Source organism: Polypterus senegalus, chromosome 9 (genome assembly GCF_016835505.1).
Source record: "Polypterus senegalus isolate Bchr_013 chromosome 9, ASM1683550v1, whole genome shotgun sequence".
Classification (NCBI taxonomy): domain Eukaryota; kingdom Metazoa; phylum Chordata; class Cladistia; order Polypteriformes; family Polypteridae; genus Polypterus; species Polypterus senegalus.
The window spans coordinates 169,727,032-169,748,221 of NC_053162.1; the positions used below are offsets into that span (position 1 = coordinate 169,727,032).

At 43.5% G+C, this 21,190-nt stretch overlaps 1 protein-coding gene across 1 annotated transcript in view; it reads left to right on the forward strand.

The window, feature by feature from the left end:
* Positions 1-19,233, forward strand: part of LOC120535971 (out at first protein homolog) — a 48,359-nt gene extending 29,126 nt beyond the window's left edge. Inside the window, exons 2-4 of the mRNA XM_039764217.1 lie at positions 6,274-6,408; positions 6,546-6,726; positions 16,075-19,233. Coding sequence (XP_039620151.1) covers positions 6,274-6,408; positions 6,546-6,726; positions 16,075-16,349 — 591 coding nt within the window. The 3' untranslated portion in view covers positions 16,350-19,233. The remainder of the gene's footprint in view (positions 1-6,273; positions 6,409-6,545; positions 6,727-16,074) is intronic.
* Positions 19,234-21,190: the final 1,957 nt, after the last annotated feature.

Sequence of the window (21,190 nt, forward strand, 5' to 3'; positions counted from 1 at the left end):
TGTTGGATACAAGTTTTTGATTTTAGAACATGAAAACTCTTGATGGTAACTGGCCATTCAGACCAACAAAGCTCACCAGTCCTATTTACTTATTTTGAAGGCCCCTAAAGTCCTACTGTCTACCACACTTCTTGGTGACGTAGTTCTCTGTGTGAAGAAATACATCCTAATGTTTGTGCAAAATGTACTGTTAACAAATTTCCAACTGTGCCCCTGTGTTTTTGTTAAACTCATTTTAAAGTAACTGTCTCAATTCACTTGAATAATTCTCATCATGATTTTTAATGCATCAGTCATGTCACTTCTGTGTTAACCTCGAACTCCAAGTCAAACCGAGCAGTTAACACCCTTTCAAATGTATTTTTTGTCAGTGCAGTAAAACCTTGATTTGTGTCCATCTGAAGGTGAAACTCCTGCTCCCGTAAATTGATTTGTTAAGCTGATAGGGCAGAAGTAAGAGAGGTGCTCATTTACACGTACAGAGAAGATGAGAGTCTTGTACCGGAGATCTCTTCACACCACACAGGCTGAGTAAGAGACTGTATTGGGAGATTTCCTTACCTAACAATTTGTGAGCGAAATCTTTCATTTTTCAATTATATACAGCATGCTGAGAGCTTCAGTCCTGAGATGTCTTTATGTTAGATTGAGTGGGGAAAGGGCCTGTCACATCACATGACTTTTCCAGACAGTCGCAGACTTTATTCATATAATTTTAGCGAGTCATGAACAGTCCGCGTATGCTCCCATAACAATGCAGTGACTCGCTCCAACCAGTCTGTGACTCAGCCCATATTGTCTTTAGTCGTAGGTTTGGGGGACTGACAACCAATGAGCACTCAGATGGACGTACAATGCACATAATGCAGTATGATGAATAAGAAATGTGAGTGTTTTGGACCCTCGTCTATCTGATGTCTTGTGTTTTACCTACAACAACAAAATGGAAAAAAAAAAATGTGGAGACTGCAGCTAAATTCACCATGCCCAGAAACCATTTGTATAGCACTGGCATCATTAGGCCATACATTATTGGCGATCAGAAAAATGAGTGAGCCTGCGATACTTTGGAAATGTGGAACTGTGCTGAGGAGACCTCGCAGAGTCATCTGACCTACTCCAACAACAAGGTTAACAACTGCAGTCATCAAGTTTGGCACCCCCTCTTGACTAGAAGTCGTGTAATGTACCACCAGGAGCAGCATACTCTAGAGATGGAAATGCGCCTCACTGTGGTAAGTCATGGACTTGCATTTGAAGGTGTGCTGTCTCACACCCAGTTCAGCAGCTTCCCATTTATGGCCACTGGTGCCTGATGGTTCATCCAGCATTAAAAGTATTGTAGGGGACAAAGTGCCTCATTTTGTAGATGCTCAGTTCTTTGGCTGGTCACTCCTTGAATAAACTCGAGTCTTTGTGAGTAGGCCTAGCAACTTGTCAACTGTTCGCCCTCTCTCGTCATGCGCTCAAGCCATCAGGGCGCAGAAGTGCAGAAACAAGTGGCGGCTCCATCTCTTCTCTATAAACACTTACACATCAATGCTGTCCAAACCGCAGAAAGTATAGAGTTGCCAAACAAGGTGTCTCTGCTCACTTGTAGGTGTGTGATTCTGAAAGCTTATGTTTTCCCACGGGGCTCTATGCCAGACTTTCCTTCCACGATAGTCTGAGAGATCAGGAAGAAGAACTGCGCTTTGTTCCCTTAAAACTGAATCTCTGTACGTGGAACCTTCCAGTTGTGAAACATGTATCCCATCACACTGCAGTTTCCTGCACCTTAAACACCAAGAACCGCAATACTGTTAGGTCATGTTGTCCATCTGTGTTGTTTGTGGAAAATGGTGAGATCTTTGCAATCTCCTGAGCTTAGTATTTTTCAGTGTTCTTTTGAGCAGGCTGATCTTGATGGGTTTGCAGCTTTTTCTTCAAGCCTTCCATTTTAACCATTCAGTGTTACTTTGGCCTCCCTTAAATTTACTCTCCGTTTGTGGTTTTTATCAGGAGTAAATACCCTGAAGCATTACCGTCTGAACTCATGGGTCATCCGTGTCCTTCCATTTTTATATCCTGAGAGATCCTTACAATCTAAAGAGATTCTGTTTGAGAATCTGCAACTGTCCAGTTTTGGTAATCTGCATCTTTAAGTCTTAAATGATTTCAGTCCAAAATTCCCCGTCTTTCATCTTAGGCCTCCTTTCAGTCTGATCTCACCAGACCTCCATAACGTCTAGCTGTCTTTCTGTAAGGTTAATCCCCCAAATCATTACTGTTTCCTGTTGTTTTGCCTCGGGTTACAGTAGGTGTACGGCTCTGCCTTTTGAGAGACTTGTCTTCCCAGTCATGGTCTATTTACATTTTCAGGGGTGATCCTGTTAGATTTTGGTCATCTGTAGATTTAATCTTTGAGTAGAGACCTCTCCGTGAACTGTAAGCAAGTCAGTCCTGTCACTCCTTGACTTCTGTGCTCTCCGTCAGCTAGATCTTTCCAGAGTATCAGTTTACCTTCCAGCCAGATCTCTGTAATCAGCATCTTTACTATAAGGGAGTCTGATCATGTCACATATCTCTTTCCTTTCAGATTTCCTCTTCAGAGCCTGAGACCATTAAGAAATCTGAACTTATTTATGTCCTGCCAGTAATTTGTACCTTTATCTGTTAGGTGTCTGATCCTGTCAGATCTTCGTCATTTGCTCCTTTACTACTCTGGGCTCTACCTGCTGTTTTCATTTTTGATAATCTCCACCTGTGACTTTTGAGAGTCTCGCGCACTCAGATCCTGCTAACGTGCCCTTAACACTCTGGCATTCTTGTAATCTTGTCACGTCTCCGTAATAAGACCTGATCTACTGATTTACTTCCTGTGGAATCTGGTTCTGTCAGATCTCCAGTCGTCCTCATGTTTACCACTTTGTAACACAATCCAGTTGGATATCAGAAGTCTGCTTCTTTACCTCCTACAAGTTTGATCCTTTCAGATGTTGGTTACTTTTGACATTCCTTCTTAGCACAGGGCCATTACTGTCACGTGTCCGGGGTCAAGTGAAATTCTATTTCATGTGGTAATCTACATGGCACCATGATCAGTGAGGAGAACAACCTTATCTTGAAACTTCTGTTCTCCTTATCTGAAATAACAACCTTACCTCAAAGTTAGGTTTTCTTTAGTTAGAATTCTATCAGTTTCACTATCAACATTTCTTTGTTGGTCTTCTCCAGTAGTCCAGTTTTCTTACTACATCTCAAAGACCTTGCATTAGGTTGACGTATTTTGTTATTTGTGTGAGACCTTGAAAAACTCAATATTTACCTCTGTTCCTGACATACTTTGGTGGTCCATACCATTAGATACTGGGAGTCTCATTCTGGCAATTAGGATCAGCAGAATGCCAGGAAATAAAGAAGCTACCAGATCTTGGTAATTTGACCTTTTGCCTCATGGGAGTTCATTGCTCTCAGATGTCACTCATTTACAGCCTTAGCCCCGTGAGACTAACCCAGGCAGATCTTGGGCAACCTTCAAATCTTCGTGATGTAAACCTCACATGGAGTAAGGTCATAGGTGGCATTCCTCGGGGTCTGGCCATGGTCTGTTACTTTAATATTAATGATATACATTTCATTACAGCTAGCAAGCTTGTGAAATTCACAGACGGCACTAAACTTGGGGGAATGGCAGACACTGAGGAGGCAGCAAAGAAAGACAAGCTTCAGAACTGAATGAACACGTGGGATATAGAGTTTAGTGCAGAAGTGTGCTACATGGTGGAAAGGAACACCAATTATAAATACAAGATGGGGGGAAAAACATGTCATACAGGAAGGAACCTCTGAAAAGGATTTAGGACAGTGGTCTCAAACTCCAGTCCTGGAGGGCCGCAGTGGCTGCAGGTTTTCATTCTATCCCTTTTCTTAATTGTGACATTTCAAACAAAACTTCTGGTGGGACTCCCATGTGTACACCAACAGGACCAAAGGGTGGCCCTTTTGGGATACGTGGGTGCCATCGTGGGTAGCTGCCGTGAGTGAAGTTCCAGACCCAAGCTGAAAAAGAGCTTCTCTGCCTCATCTGAGGAGGAGAAAAGAACAGCAAAGAAAGGAATTGTATTGTTTATGGAAGATAGAAGGCTGATTGAAGGTACGAGGGACGTTCAAAAAGTTTCCGCACTTTTATATTTTTGTTGGAAACAGTGATGGCGGGAGGAGTAGTAATTGGACATTTAAAAGGTTGGTACAACGCTGGGAAAATTTGCATTCCAAACGAAGGGGACATGGTAGAAAAGTGATGTCATTTGTTTTTGAAATTCTTAATAGTGTGGAAACTTTTTGAACATCCCTCGTATTTCCCTTCGAATAACACAGTCTTTTCACCTTGTGACTTGTACCTGGAGTTTTGGGGCGTCTCTGCATTATTTTTTGCACAGCTGTTGTTAATTTTCCTGTCGGTGAATGTCATCCTTCTACTCATTTATATTTCTCATCTTTGTAGATGTCTTTTTTTAAGTTCTTGATAACATACACAGCTACCCTTTAATTCATAGTTTGGGTTTTTGTTAATCTGTTCCTACAACATTTTAGATGATATCCTGCAAGATTTATCCTTTGTATCAATGAGGCAGTTTGGACTTTAAATCCTCCCATTCTGCCTCGTGAGACTCTGATCCTGTCAGATATCAGTCATCTGCATTCTGTCACCTCGGCCGGGAGTCAGTAATTCTAAACCTTTAATAATAATAATAATAATAATAATTCTTTGCATTTATATAGCGTTTTTCTCACTACTCAAAGCGCTCAGCAAAAACAGGTTAAGGGCCTTGCTGAAGGGCCCAACAGAGCAGAGTCCCTATTGGCATTTTACGGGATTCGAACCAGCAACCTTCTGATTGCCAGTGCAGATCGCTAGCCTCAGAGCCACCACTCCTGTCCGGTGTCTAATCCTGTCATATCGTGACAGTCTTCTCCTTTTCCTTCTACACGTCTGATTGTCTCATGCTGCCGTGATGAGTTTATTATTATTTTTGTTTTTTTGAACAGTAGGTTAGGCCCAGAGGTTCAGTCTAAGACTGGCATATTTTGACAGCGGCAGCTGAGGCTGTTATAATATTCCTGCCCCAAGATGCTGTTTTGGAGAATTCCATTTCCTATCAGGCAGACCTGCCAGGTGCAGTTTATTATGGAAATCAGTGGTGCGTGACACCATCCCAGTGGCGCAGGATCTGCGGGTTGCCGCTGCTTATCGCATTTTGTACCAGCAGTCGAGTTACCTGGTAGACACGCTGCGAGTTGATTTGGATGGGCTCCAGCCTTTCATTTTGCTTCCGCTCTCCTGCTCGCTCTTGTGTGCTTTTTCACGCCCCATCTCCGGGAGTTTTGCAGAACAGGCCTTTCATTGAGCTCCTGCTTTCATCAGGCCGGCTCTTGGGCTGTGGTGTCGGCGTCACTTAACTTTGCTCCCACTCAGTCTGTGGACATCTTAAGCCCCGCTGTTGCCCTTTTGTTCGAGTGGGAGGGAGTGCTGCATTGTGCATCCCTTTGTGACATATTGTGTTGGGTGTTCACACACTGGCCTGTGCAGCACACCTGCACAATCACCTTACTGTAAAGCTCCACCCGTTACAGTTGATAGGCTGAGGGCTTCCTCTGGAGAGCAGAAGCCAGATGCCACAGGAAGCGAGGTTGGCACCGCAGTGGTTTGTGCGGCTGGATGGCGTCTATGTGTGATAAAGAAAGTGTCACTTCCCCACAGTGGTCTGGTGCCGTCTTGGGGTTACTTCTTCATGAGCCACTGAGGTGAATGGTGGCTTGTGTTCCCATGGCTGTCAGCGCGGCACTTGCCTAAGCTTGCGTCTGTCACTAAGCTCTCCAGCCATAATTGGTGGCACCCAGGGAGATAAGCCGTGTCAGTCATCTCCTTGCCTGTCATCGCTGATCATAGGGGTGGGTCAGAATTCCAGCTGAGGAGGCTGGCATGTGTAATACTTAGCAGGCAGCCTTGCTGCAGGTGTGGCTTTGATTTAAGTGTGGCCATTAATATGGTGGCAGAGGCACTTGTGATGCCAGGTGTGGCCTCAGGCACTTTCTGTCCGTGAAAACTTGAAAGGGTGCTGATAGTGTATCATGCTAGGTCCAGTAAGGAAGACAGTTAGGTGATCCTTGAGCCCTAGGTGGTCTGGTCTGCTGGAATTCCTCAGTCTGTGCCCTCTGACTGTTGTTTCTCGTTCATTTAGATGGCCCTTTCTTCATGTTTCCTTTCTCTTTTTTTTTTTTTCTCTGCAGAACGTGAAGCTGTTCCGTGCATTGATCCTCGGGGAGCTGGAGCGAGGACAGAACCAGTACCAGGCGCTGTGCTTCCTCACAAGACTCCTTCCCAATGAGATCATTCCCAGCGAGTCCATGGCCAAGCTCCGGCAGGTAAATCTAATTTCTAAACTTGTGAATCTAATGGCATCCTAAAACCATCTGTGGTCCCTTCATAACTTGTTTCATTTCATGAAGTTTATGAGCAGTTTGTTTGAATCTCACTTGTGTTTTCTTTCTTCTACTGAAAGAAAAATCCCCAAGCAGTGCGAATCGCTGAGGAGCAGCGGGGAGTGGAGCCTCTCACCATGGATGTGGCAGTAAACTTCAGCAAGGCCTCGCAGCTCAGTGCCCACATCCACAACGTGTGTGCCGAGGCACAGGAGGCTATCTACACCCGGGAGGTGGATGTCAAGTACTGGCTGGACAGAGGTAATGGCACCATCAGGGCGGTCAGAGGCGCTGGCTGTGTCTGTCGGGTTGTCTGTATTTGTATCTACATGTGCCTTGTGTGTCAGGCAAATCTAAAAGCCTAAGAGTGTGTATGTGTGTGTGTTTGTGAGAGACTGACTGTCTGTTTGTCTGTCTGAGAGTGGAGTGTGTTTGCAGCTCTGCACCATCACCTGTCTGTCCCCTTTCCAGAGGATAGTTGTAGCTTTGTGTGTGTTGCTGCACATTTGTGTCTGTGTGTCTCACTGCCACTCTCCATGAGTGTCTCATTGTTTGTTTCTGAGTTAACAGTTTGTGTTGTCTTGATTGTCTGTGTTGTGTTGAATCCATGTTGGTATAGGTGTATGTGAGGGGCTGTGAACAGGCCATTCAACCCAACAAGCTCATCCATCCTGTTCACCAACATTCTCAGAAATAGCCAAGTCAATGTATGAAGGTCCTTCTTAAAGTCCTACACTCCACCACACTACTTGGTCATTTATTCCACATGTCAATGTCGATGGCACCTGTTTGGTGGGCTGATACTTTTTAAACACAGTCTGTCCACTTCCATATCTGTATGTTCTGTAGCTCTGCACTTTCATCTGTCTGTCTCTTGTCCTTTGCAGAGGCTGGTTGTAGCTTTGTATGTGTCATGGTGTCTCTCTGTAGCTCTCCACGCTCCATGGCTGTCTTTCATTGAATCAGTTAAAAGTTTGTATTGTTTTGGTTGTCTGTGTTTACATCCATGTTTACGTTTGTGTGTGTGTGTGTGTGTGTGTATGGCTGTCCTTCTGTCCTTGTGAGGACCTAAACATTAGAACAATTAATATGAGAACTTACCAATTAACCCAGCAAAGCTCATCAATCCTATTCATTGAGATTGTCCAAAATAGAGACCTTCAGATCTCCACACAAAGACAACATTGGTGTCACACGTACACAGAGAGCTACAAATATCCCCTCTGCAGACAGTCATAGCAAAGCTATAAACACACACAAACACACAGAGATGAACACTTAAATGGACTGATGAGGTACACAGTGTAAGTGAGCCCAACAACCAGGTGTCCAGAGATGCTGATAGCCACAATGATGATCAGGAGCAAAGACAGGCAGCCTTACAGAATGTTTGTTTTAACTTTCTTCATGCAAAGAACCTCAGACACATGGAATAAATGACCAAGAAGTGTGGTGGACAGCAGGACTATAACATAATGATATATAATAATTTGTATATCTATATTATAGTGTGTGTGTGTTGTCAGTGGGTGTTTAATTGCTCTGTCTCTGCTCCTGATGATCTTTGTGCCTGTAAACATCTGGGCACCTGGTTGATGGGCTCATACGCTTCACATGAATATGAATCTGTCCACCTCCATTTGTGTGTGTGTTTGTAGCTCTGTGTCTGTCAGTCTCTTCATGTTTGAATTAAGGGTGTGTGTGATTACAGGTGTGTCTCTCCATGGGTGTGTGTCTGTCATTTATTCTGTTTGAACAGACTGTGTCTCTTTTTGTCTGCCTGTCTGCATGTGTGTTTTTTGTGTCTGTGACTGCACTGTTGTTTGTCAGTCTAAGTGTGTTTGTGTGTGTGTGTGTATCAGAGCAGCTCTTTGTTAATGAGTGTGTGTATTTCAATCTGTCTGTCTGCCTCCTTCTTCTTTCGGCTGCACCCGTTAGGGGTTGCCACAGCGGATCATCTTCTTCCATATCTTTCTGTCCTCTCCATCTTGTTCTGTTACACCCATCACCTGCATGTCCTCTCTCACCACATCCATAAACCTTCGCTTAGGCCTTCCTCTTTTCCTCTTCCCTGGCAGCTCTATCCTTAGCATCCTTCTCCCAATATACCCAGCATCCCTCCTCTGCACATGTCCAAACCAACACAATCTCACCTCTCTGACTTTGTCTTCCAACCATCCAACTTGAGCTGACCCTCTAATGTCCTCATTTCTAATCCTATTCATCCTCGTCACACCCAATGCAAATCTTAGCATCTTTAACTCTGCCACCTCCAGCTCTGTCTCCTGCTTTCTGGTCAGTGCCACCATCTCCAACCCATATAACATAGCTGGTCTCACTACCATCCTGTAGACCTTCCCTTTCACTCTTGCTGATACCCATCTGTCACAAATCACTCCTGACACTCTTTTCCACCCATTCCACCCTGCCTGTACTCTCTTCTTCACCTCTCTTCTACAAGCCCCATTACTCTGATCCCAAGTATTTAATCTCATCCACTTTCACCAACTCTACTCCCTACATCCTCACCATTCCACTGACCTCCCTCTCATTTACACACATGTATTCTGTCTTGTTCCTACTGACCTTCATTCCTCTCCTCTCTAGAGCATATCTCCACCTCTCCAGGGTCTCCTCAACCTGCTCCCTACTATCTACAGATCACAATGTCATCAGCAAACATCATAGTCCATGGGGACTCCTGTCTAATCTCGTCTGTCAACCTGTCCATCACCATTGCAAATAAGAAAGGGCTCAGAGCTGATCCCTGATGTAATCCCACCTCTACTTCGAATGCATCCGTCACTCCTACCGCAGACCTCACCACTGTCACACTTCCCTCGTACATATCCTGTACAACTCTTACATACTTCTCTGCCACTCCCGACTTCATACAATACCACAGCTCCTCTTGAGGCACCCTGTCATGTGCTTTCTCCAGGTCCACAAAGACACAATGCAACCTCTTCTGGCCTTCTCTAAACTTCTCCATCAACATCCTCAGAGCAAACATTGCATCTGTGTTGCTCTTTCTTGGCATGAAACCATACTGCTGCTCACTAATCATCACCTCACTTCTTAACCTAGCTTCCACTACTCTTTCCCATAACTTCATGCTGTGACTCATAACAATTTTATTCCACTGTAGTTACTGCAGTCCTGCACATCCCCTTATTCTTAAATATTGGCACCAGTACACTTTTCTCCACTCCTCAGGCATCCTCTCACTTTCCAAGATTCCATTAAACAATCTGGTTAAAAACTCCACTGCCATCTCTCCTAAACACCTCCATGCTTCCATAGGTATGTCATCTGGACCAACAGCCTTTCCATTTTTCATCCTCTTCATAGCTGTCCTTACTTCCTCCTTGCTAATCCATTGCACTTCCTGATTCACTATCTCCACATCATCCAACCTCTTCTCTCTCGTTCTCTTCATTCATCAGCCTCTAAAAGTACTCTTTCCATCTGCTCAACACACTCTTCTCGCTTATGAGTACGTTTCCATCTTTATCACCCTAACCTGCTGCACATCTTTCTCAGCTCGGTCCCTCTGACTAGCCAATTGGTTCTTTTCTCCCTCCTTAGTGTCCAACCTCTCATACAACTCATCATATGCCTTTTCTTTAGCCTTGCCACCTCTCTCTTCACCTTGCCTTATCTCCTTGTACTCTTGTCTACTTTCTGCATCTCTCTGACTATCCCACTTCTTCTTTGCCATCCTCTTCCTCTGTATACTCTCCTGTATTTCCTCATTCCACCTCCAGGTTTCCTTTTCCTCCATCTTTCCAGATGTCACACCAAGCACCCTTCTTGCTGTCACCCTTACTACATCTGCTGTAGTTTCCCAGCTGTCTGGCAACTCTTCACTGCCACCCAGTGCCTGTCTCACCTCCTCCCTAAACTCAACCTTGCAGTCTTCCTTTTTCAACTTCCACCATTTGATCCTTGGCTCTGCCCTCACTCTCTTCCTCTTCTTGATCTCCAACGTCATCCTACAGACCACCATCCTATGCTGCTTAACTACACTTTCTTCTGCCACCACTTTGCAGTCTTCAATCTCCTTCAGATCAACTCTTCTGCATAGGATGTAATCTACCTGTGTGCATCTTCCTCCACTCTTGTACGTAACCCTATGTTCCTCCCTCTTCTTAAAATACGTATTCACCACAGCCATGTCCATCCTTTTGGCAAAATCCACTATCCTCTGACCTTCTTCATTCCTCTCCTTGACACCATACCTACCCATCACCTCCTGTCTCCACTGTTCCCTTCACCAACATGCCCATTGAAATCCGCTCCTTTCTGCCCCTTGGGCACTGTTCATCACTTCATCCAACTCACTCCAAAAATCTTCTTTCTCACCCATTGCACACCCAACTTGCGCATGTGCAATAACAACATTCATCATCACATCTCCAGTTTCCAGCTTCATAGTCATTACTGTGCCTGACACTCTTTTCACCTCCAAAACACTCTTGACATACTATTCCTTCAGAATAACTCCTACCCCATTTCTCCTCCCATCCACACCATGATAGAACAATTTGAATCCACCTCCAATCCACCTGGCCTTACTTCCCCTTCCATTTAGTCTCTTGCACACAATATATCAACCTTCCTTCTCTCCATCATATCTGCTAACTCTCTCCACTTACCAGTCATACTGCCAACACTTAAAGTTCCTACCCTCAGTTCCACTCTCTTTACTTTCCTCCTCTCCTCCTGGCTCCGGACATGTCTCCCCCTTCTTCTTCTTCGGCCAACAGTAGCTTATTTCCGCCAGCACCCTGTTGGCTAACAGTTCTGGTGGTGGTTGTTGTTAACCCGGGTCTCGACCGATCCAGTATGGAAATTTATATTGTTGTCCGCATATTGCTTTGGCAAAATTTTACACCAGATGCCCTTCCTGAAGTAACCCTCCCCATTTATCTGGGCTTGGGACCGGCACGAAGAAACACACTGGTTTGTGTGTAATATCAGTGTAGCTCTTGGTATCTGTAAGCGTTTCTTACACTTTTAAGTTGGACTTAAACATGTATATGCGTCTGTTTGTGTGTGTCTGCATGTCGCTCAGTGTTTGTGCAGTGTCCATCTGTCTGTCTCAATTGTGGATGCATGTATGCCAGTCTGTCTCCATTGTAGTTTGGTTTGTGTGTCAGTCTGTTACTCTGCATGTTTGAGCAATGCCTGGTATCTGTGGTCTGTCAGTCTATCAGTCTGTCTGTCTCCATTGTGGCTATGTGCATGACAGTTTGTCTTCGTTGTGATTTGGGGTGTGTGTAGGTGTTTGTCTGCACTGTGACTGCATGTGTGTCTGTCTGTCTGTCTGTAATCTGTCCGTGTGTCTCCATTGTGGCAGTATGTATGCCAGTGTGTCTCCATTGTTATTGTGTTTGTGCGTGTCTGTAATGTGACTGCATGTGTGTCCATCTGTGTGTCACTCAGCGTATTTGTGTAATGCCTGTCCTCTGTAGTCTGTTCATCTGTCTGTTTCAATTGTGGTTGCAAGTCTGCCAGTTTGTCTTCACTGTGATCGTATGTTGGTCTCTCTGTATTCATTATGATTTGGTGTGAGTGTGTTTGTGTCATGACTGCATCTGTCTGTCATTCTGTGTGTGACTGTGCTAAGCCTGTAGTGTGTCTCCATTTTTTCTGTGTGTATGCTCATGTGCCTGTCTGTCTGATTTAATGTGTGTGTATCTGCACATCTGCCTGCCCGTCCATTCCCGGCATGTACACTTTTCTGTGTGTTTGTTTCCATCTATTATCTGTCAACATGTGTGTAAGAAATTCCTTGCGGATTATTTGTATAGATACCTAGCTGAATGGAAGGTGTGTTTTTTTTCTTTTCTGAGGAAGCATTGCTTTAGAAAGTCCCTTTTTATGCTTGAAAATTCTTGACAGCCAAGCTGAGCCGGTCTAAGGCTGTCTTTACCAGCAGGGCTACCAGTAAACTTGACTTTTCAGAGCCAGTGAGTAAACAAAGGTCCTCTCCGGCCTCTGTGTTGTGCTGCCCCCTGGAGGTCTCTACTTGAACTACTCATACATTTACCATAAAGTCTGACCAACTCAAATTGGCTCAAGAGGGCATTACTACATTCTGTTTGAGTTCACTGGCACTGCAGTTAAGTATAGCATGTTCTACTATCAAGATCATGGCACTATATAAAAGAAAAGTGGGACTGGCAAGGAAAGCGGAGGAGTAGTACTGGTGATTCACAAAACCTGTGAGTAATTTGGTTGAAAATGAAGAAAAGAAAATGAACACTAAATAAAATAGTAGATTTACGGCAACCACAAACACACCTTGAGGCATCGTTCCTTTTAATGGTGTTACTGCTGCTCCACCCGGTGGTTGCTCAAGTTTGTCGTCTGTCCATATCTTCCTTTCATGACTCCCACACACTTGTGATGGTAGTGCAATACTAACAACAGGCAATGAATACAACATCATACACTAAAGACTATAGCAGATAGATACAAGAACCCACATCATGCACTCTCATGCAGTGGTTGTTTAGTTTAAACCTCACTGACCTAAAGATAAAATCTACTGGTCAGAGTGCTAATGGCCTTGAATGGATGAGGGAGAAAAGTGACTGCAGGATAGCAGAGGGTCTTTAATAACACACAAGGCCTTTCTAGTCCAGCGTGTCTTATAGAGCGGTGGAGCCAGGAGTTAATTTCAAGACAGATTTGAAGGTACTGTATGTGAACCCTAAATCTATTAATGATCTAACAGTTGGAGCTAGTGATGGGCGACTTCTTGTTTTTGAACAACTCTTTTCAGTGAATCCTTGAATCAGTTCATGAGTACGAACAAGTCGATTCAGAAAAACTCAACAGGAGTGTTAAAGCGCATGCGTGAAACTGTCGGCTTCTTTTGTTTAAATGTTTAAAACGCAAGTGCTAGTCCTGCCTGATTCTTGATTTTCATTCTCTTCATTTATGATTCTTAGTAGTGTCATAATTAAGAGTCCAAGACATGATAAAGGTTTGGGGCAGCCACCCATATATTGTTTTTCCCAGCAGCAAAAGGGTTTTTTGTATCAAAAACACGATGTGCATATCACAGAGTCCAAAACAGAACTGACTATAGTAGCCCAAGATGGAGGCTTTAAAGGTCTGGAGAGGAAGTGACTTCAGCAAAGGGGCCGGCTTCGGAAGTGACGTCAGCAAAGGGGCCGGCTTCGGAAGAGACATCTTCTGAAACCTTGCAGGGTTTCCCGGGAAAGGTCTGTAGGGACCTGAGAAAGATGGACAGTCAGCGCACTCCGCCACCCCCCAGTCAGATGTTTTATTACACTTACTCAGACCCTTTAGCTGCCTCCTACTCGCACGTGTGCGACAGTAGTTAAAACTAAATCATTATTGTCAAACAAGAATTATCATTGATCGTTCTCTTGTTACATCATATAGGTACAATACTGTAACAACACATTTATAGAAGAATGTTTTCATTGTTTTGTACAATTCATTGTTACAATTGTTTTAAACACAATATATGCTCACCAGCCACTTTATTAGGTACACCTTTGCTAGTACCAGATTGGACCCCCTTTTGCCTTCAGAACTGCCTTAATTCTTCATGGCATACAGGTAGATTCCACAAGGTGCTGGAAGTTTTCCTCCGGGATTCTGGTCCATATTGACATGATAGCATCTCACTGCATGTGTGTCCATCTGTGTGTCAGCAGATCTGTCTGCTGCACATCCACCACATCCCAAAGGTGTGGTCTATTGGATGGATCCATGATTTCATGGTGTTGATGCCACATTCTGACCCCACCATCCAAATGTCGCAGCAGAAATCAAAACTCATCAGACCAGGCAACAATTTTCCAATCTTCTGTTATTCAATTTTGGTGAGCCAGTGTGAATTGTAGTCTCATTAACAAGAGTGGCACCTGCTGTGGTCTCCTGCTGCTGTAACCCATCTGCTTCAAGGTTCAAAGTGTTGATTGTTCAGAGATGCTCTTCTGCACGCCTCAGTTGTAATGAGTGCTAATTTGAGTTACCGTTGCCTTTCTCTCAGCTCAAACCAGTCTGGTCATTCTCCTGTGGCATTCATAAGGCATTTTTGCCCAGATAACTGCCACTCACTTGATATTTTCCTTTCTCTGACTATTGTCTTTAAAGAGTAAAGATGGTTGAGAGTGAAAATCCTAGTATATCAGCAGTTTCTGAGATACTCAGACCAGCCTGTTGGACACCAACAACCACACCACCTTCAAAGTCACTTAAATCCCCCTTCCTCCCCATTCTGTTTGAACTTCAGCAGGTCGTCTCAACAATGTCTACATGCCGAATTGCATTGAGTTGGTTAGGTGCATTGGCGATTCAAAATCGTCCCTAGTGTTTGCTTGGCATGTGTGCGTGTGCCCTGCCTGAGGTTTGTTTCCTGATTCGCACCCTGTGTTGGCTGGGATTGGCTTCCGGCAGACCCCCGTGAACCTGTAGTTAGGATATAGCGGGTTGGATAATGGATGGATGGATGCTGCCATGGGATTGGCCGATTAGATATTTGCATTAACAAGCAGTTGAACAGATGTACCTAATAAATTGGTTTTATATCATGTTTGTGCGCTCACCAGCCAATGTTTATGTCCCTATTTATATTCAATAACTTAGTCATACAAAATCAAACCTAAATAGTATTTTAATTTCTAACAATTATTTTCTTTCAACTTTACTTTAGCTTATACTTTTTATGGCTCATTTAATGCTTTCACCCATTGAGCCGAGAACGGGGTTAGGAATCTAATTGATTTGAGCTGCACACCTGGGGTGGGCGCGATTCTCATCTTTTTGAGCTGCAAACAGGGTTGCTATTCATGTCGATTTAGCTGTGAGCGGAGCACACGATTCAAGTTCATGAGTCACAAACTGAATCCATAGAACATTACCCAAGAATGAGTCACACAGCAAAACTTTATGCATTTTTACTTTATTGTCAGGCTTTGTCCTTTCAATTATTTTATTGAATTACCAGTATGTTTAATTTAATAGAATTGAAAAATGTCATTAAATAAATCCTTAATTTGAGATTCATTTAAGGAGTAAAGGAATTTTTAAAAATTTTTATTATGGGTGAATCAGTTGGATCAATTTACTTAATCAGGAGGTTCAAAATAGTCTAATCTGTAAAGTGAACTGAAATGCCCACCACATATTTGAACTGTCATAAAATATACTGTATTTTTAGAGGCATCCAAAGTCTAAATCCCTCCCTGACTATGCCTCTGGTCTTATGTACAGTATGTCCTGAGCAAATGGCATCCGTGTGCCAGTGATATTCTAGGCCAGCTTTGCTGCACTGCAGTCCTCCGCAGAGCAGGTGCCACACCAGGTGTAATGCTGCCAATCAGAATGGACTGCACTGTGTAGTGAAAGGTTGGTGAGCATTAAGGAAAGCCCGGATGTCTCCATCAACTAGGTAGTAGTACAGCTTTTGGTGAGCTTTCTTGACTACAGAGGCTAGATTTGTGATGCCTAATTTAGATTTTCAAAGCCCCTGCTCTGTTTTCTTTCCTACATGTAAGTTAATGTCTAATGTCAGATGTTCTCCAGTTTTCTTTCTGACTCTCCTGTCATTGCCTTCCACAGGTGCTGATGGCTCCATGTTTGAGATCCTACCAAAGGCCAGTGACTTCCCTGGCCTACAGAGCTGCCAGGCGAGCGAGGACTTCTGGAGGCCGTGCACCTGCCAGTACAGCCTAAGACTAGAGTGGTACCCCTGTCTCCTGAAGTTCTGCCGCAGTCGGGACAACTCGGGCAAGGTCAGCCCGTACAAATGTGGAATTAAAAGCTGCCGCAAGGGCTACCAGTTTGACTATTATGTACCGCAGAAGCAGCTGTGCTTCTGGGATGGGGAAACTTAAGAGTGACCCTCACTGCTGCTGGGCAGTGATTTCTTATGAAGTGCCTCTGTCTTTATCTGTCTCTCTATTTTTCATTCTTGTGTTTTTACTTTTTTTTTTTTTAACTTATTTTTGCTAACTGGCCACAAGACTTTCAAACGTCCAAAATCCCAAAGGTGACATGTGAGGAATTTTATTTTTATTATTTTATTTGTTTTTTTTTTTTATTTAATTCCCGCTTCAAGCCAACAGGAACAGCCATCTATAACAGCTCTTTGGGAACAACTGGTTTTACCTGAGGATTCTTTTTGATTTTTTTTTTTTTATTTACAGTTTAAAGGATCCAAGGTTGGCCAATAAGCACAAAAGTAGCATTTTGGAAAACCAGGGAAAATGGAACTGGGTGCTGATCCCACTTCTCTGTGCATGACTGTTAGGACACCTAGCAATTGAAAATGCAATTCTGCCAGCCTCCTCCACTTCATCAGGCCATGCTGACCCCTTCACTTAATATAATTGGGGTTGTCCTCAAGTTTCTGACGCCATGTGTAGAGCTAGCCACTGCTCCCATGTTACAATGTAGGCTCTTCTCTGCTCCTTCTCATGGATGTGCCTCTCCTTTTGCTCAATTTTGATCAATTTAACCCATCCAGATCCCCCTCATAATGATATTCCTTTCCTCATAATTACTTATATTATTTTATTTTAGCAACTATACATTTTCCCCAGTTCAGGTTATATTACATGAAGGGAAGGGCAGATGATGAGATGTAGCAAGTGTCCATTCCACAACTGGGCTGTCGCCCTCTTTGTGTAGCCACCCTTTGTCAAAAATCATGAGCTTATCTGTAGTTCTGTTGTACAAATGTAGGCCCTTCCTCTGGTTCTCTGGCTCCTTCGTGATGCATTTAGTGACTTCTTTCCGCTTTTGTTCTTTATAACATTTCCTCTTTTTCTCTGATGACATTAGGAAGCCCCAGATCTGCTCCCTCAGTAAGTATGCAGGACATTTTTTTTTTTTTTTTTAGGCCCCTTCAGTATACTCTTTTGTAATTTTTTAGCACAGCCTTTGCTTCCTCATGATATCAGGAAGCTCCTCTTCTTCTTCTTCCTAATTCAGTATGGAGACCATACCTTATACAATAAGGCGGCAGTTAGCATGGGGGAAGCATTGCAAGAAACTGGAGTTCTACTGCCAACTTTTATATATACACAATATATATGTGTATCTATAACTAATTATATAGACGCAGTTTTGCTGCCACGGGTTGAAATACTGGAAACTAGGAACAAAAACCGAATGCAAGTGCCTGTCTTCATCTGAGGATCTTCTTGCATAACTTTAGCCAGCCTGTTCCTGTCTGATGCATCGTGACGTAACCTGTGCTCTAGTTTTACAAAAGTAGGTCCCACCCTGTTTCCGTTTGTGATAGTTGGCTCCGCTTTCACTCCCTCGTGACAACAGGAAGTTCCACCTCTGCACCCTTATTAAGTGTATAGCGGCCATGCCTTCTGCTGATTTTTTTTTATATATGTGATCTTCTCCAGCTTGAGTAGATAGGACTGTAAAGAAGGGACAAATGATGAAAGCAAATATGTCTCTCACCTACCCCTGCAATATCTCACATTTAATCTCTGTTCATGTTTTCCTTTTTTTTTTTTTTTTAAGTCTGTACCAACCCCTGTGTTAGGTACAGTAGCCATCCTTTGCCCCACTTTGGCCTCTCATTTGTCCCATCTTTGTTCCATTCTGTGATGTGCAGCCTATCCTTTACCCCGGCTGTGTTCCTTTGTTATATTTGGCCCCTCCCTTTCCCCCATTTTATGTTTAACCCCACCCTTTTCACCCTTATTTTGTGTTTATCCAGTCCTCTGTCCCTTCATGACATAAGCATGCCCCCTGCTGCAGTTCCTCATTAAGTATGTGGGCGACCCCTCATATTAATATTAAAATATGTAATCCTCTTTCCCTTAGGGTGAAATACTCAAAAGGTCAAATGAGAAAACTGATCGTTGGTCTTAATCCCTCACATCTCAATGTGAGGCCCTTTCCTCTTGGTCCATCGGGCGTGTCCTGTTCTCATGTGACAATTACCAGTTTAGGCTCATCCTCAGCACAGTCATGATCTATTCAGGCTCCCTTCTGTCACCACACTGGCAGACCTCAAGTTTGCTCTCTCATTAAGCAGCACGCCAGTCTCATGTTTGTCATCAATTTGTAACCTTCTTGATTTCATGATGTATTCCTGAAAGCGAGGAGATGAGGAACTTGTATGAGTGTCCATATCAACAATACCTCTTACTGTTCTCATGATACTTATAGCCCCCATAATGCTTCACAGTATAATAAGACCCCCTTCCTAGATGCCTTCATGCAACTCACTACGTGTTGCTCTCACACACCACCGTCATACTCAACCTGTCTGCTGATACCGATTTCTGGATCCTGTGGGGGTGTTGAATAACTGACCAAAGCTGCCCTTATTGTGCCTTAGTAAGTAACCATTTAAATGCTATAAAGTGCCTTTCACTTGGAAGGAAATGACAAAGAGCAGAAGCACACAATGGATTTGAGCTCCAGTGCAGATCGCCACATTACTGTCATCTACGTGCCAACACTTCCACCACATCTGGACATCTTCTGTAGTCAGCCTGCATAGAGGAGAGGATCACCACAAGGAGGATTAGAATAAAGCCCCCCAAAAGCGTCAATGTCTAAGATTTCTCCCTCGCACAGTCCGCCATATTGTACAGGTAAACAGTAATGGGATTCCTCCCCCTGCCCACCCACATGCCTCTTCGCACCAGTCTTTGTGCAAAGTGCCTTGGATACAAAGCAGATTGCAAACTGAACTATTTTTGTACAAAAAATTGTGAAATATATTAAAAGGTTTATTTCAAAGAATGAAGTAATTTGTAAAATATAAATATATATGTATATCATTTATAACCAGAATAAAAAGAAAGCTATTGTTTTGCACTGCAAGATGGTGCTTTTGCATTGTGATGTGGGTGGATTGCGCAAATCCTCACAAGGGAGCCTACTTGATGTACCTTAAAGAAGGACCATTTAATATACAATAGCAAATATCATAGGCAAGCCAACTAGAGCAGCTGATGGCACATCTCTGGCCTGGCATGTATCAGTGGACCCTCTGATGAGCTGCTTGTGCCCAGTCTGGGGGGGTTTGTGCTGAACTGGAATAAGCTGCTGTGAAATGCACAAATGATGAATGAATGATGCCAGCGGAGGGGTGTGGTTTCCTCACACTATGAGGTGGAGCCATACAGGTAATGCAATGTGTATCCAATGATTTCCTTTATTATACCTAAAATGATGGGATTCTGAGCAGTTTCAATGATACCCCATGGTAATCAGTGGGTCCTGTTATTGCTTAATTAACACTGTGATATTACTCTATTACTGTGGAATGTACACTCACTGACCAAAATAGTAGGAACACCTGCTTATCAATGCAATTATCTAATCGGCCAATCATGTGGCAGCAGCAAAGTGCATAAAATTCCAAGTGATTTCAACGATGGTGTGATTGGTAGTGCCAGGCAGGCCTGTATTGAGTATTTCTGCATCTACTGATCTCCTGGGATTTTCATGCACCATAGTCTCTAGAATTGTTGATTAAAGAGGTCAGAGGAGAATGGCCAGACTGGCTCAAGCTGATAGAAAGACTATGGTAACTCAGATAACCACTCTGTGCAAATGTGGTGAGCAGAAACACATCTCAGATTGCACAACATGTTGAATCTCATGGGCAACGACAGCAGAAGACCTCATTGGGTTCTACTCCTATCATCCAAGAACAGAAACCTGAGGCTGCAATGGACAGTCACCAAAATTGGACAGCTGAAAACTGGAAAAAAGTAGCCAGGTCTGATGAGTCTCGATTTCTGCTGAGACACCCAGATGGTAGGTCACAGACCGCATGAATCCATACACCCTACTTGTCTTGTGTCAACAGTCCAGACTTGGTAGTGTGGATGTTTTCTTGCACCCTTTGGGCCTGTTAACACCAATCAATCATTACTTGAATGCCACAGTCTATCTGGGTATGACTGCTGACCAGACACATTCCTTCATGGTAAAAATTTACCAATCTTCTAATGGCTACTTTCAGCATGGTCATGCACCATGTCGCAAAGCAAATGTTGTCTCAAACGGGCTTCATGAACCGGACATTGAGCTCAGTGATCCTTGGTGGCCTTTCCAGTCCAACAGAACACCTTTGGGATGAAGTAGAATGGATGATTCCCAGCATGAATATGCACTTGACAGATCTGTACAATCCACATGATGTAATCATGTCAACAAGGACCAGAATCTCAAAGGAATGTTTACGATACGTTGTGGAATCCACACCACAAAAAGGAGTGAAAGGAGACCCTACCCAATATTAAGACAGCAGCCCTAAGAATTTGAGAGAGTTTACAAAAACATCAGCTGTAAAAATTATTACATAGGATATGCTTAAGTAGATGAATCACATCATACCAGGATGTGCACTCTTCAAACAAAAGCAATAACACCTTGTACTTGTGACCGTCAAGCAGATCCTCTGCTTTTTTATGATAAATGTGTGTGAAAGAGCAAAGCAGCTCCACATGAATGCATTCCTCCAACTGGACGCTGATTAATTGCACACTGAAGGCTTCTTCCCATCAACCCCTTCAATCTCCTGCTGGCTGCTGGGAATTGAAGTCCTATTGGTAAACTCCTCCACAGATTCACTTCACAATAACGGAGCTGACGTCATATAGGCAGATTTTACCACTCGATTGAACAAAGGCATCCTCTTCACCACTCTAACCTAATACCTTTCTACAAATTTGATAACCTGAAACTT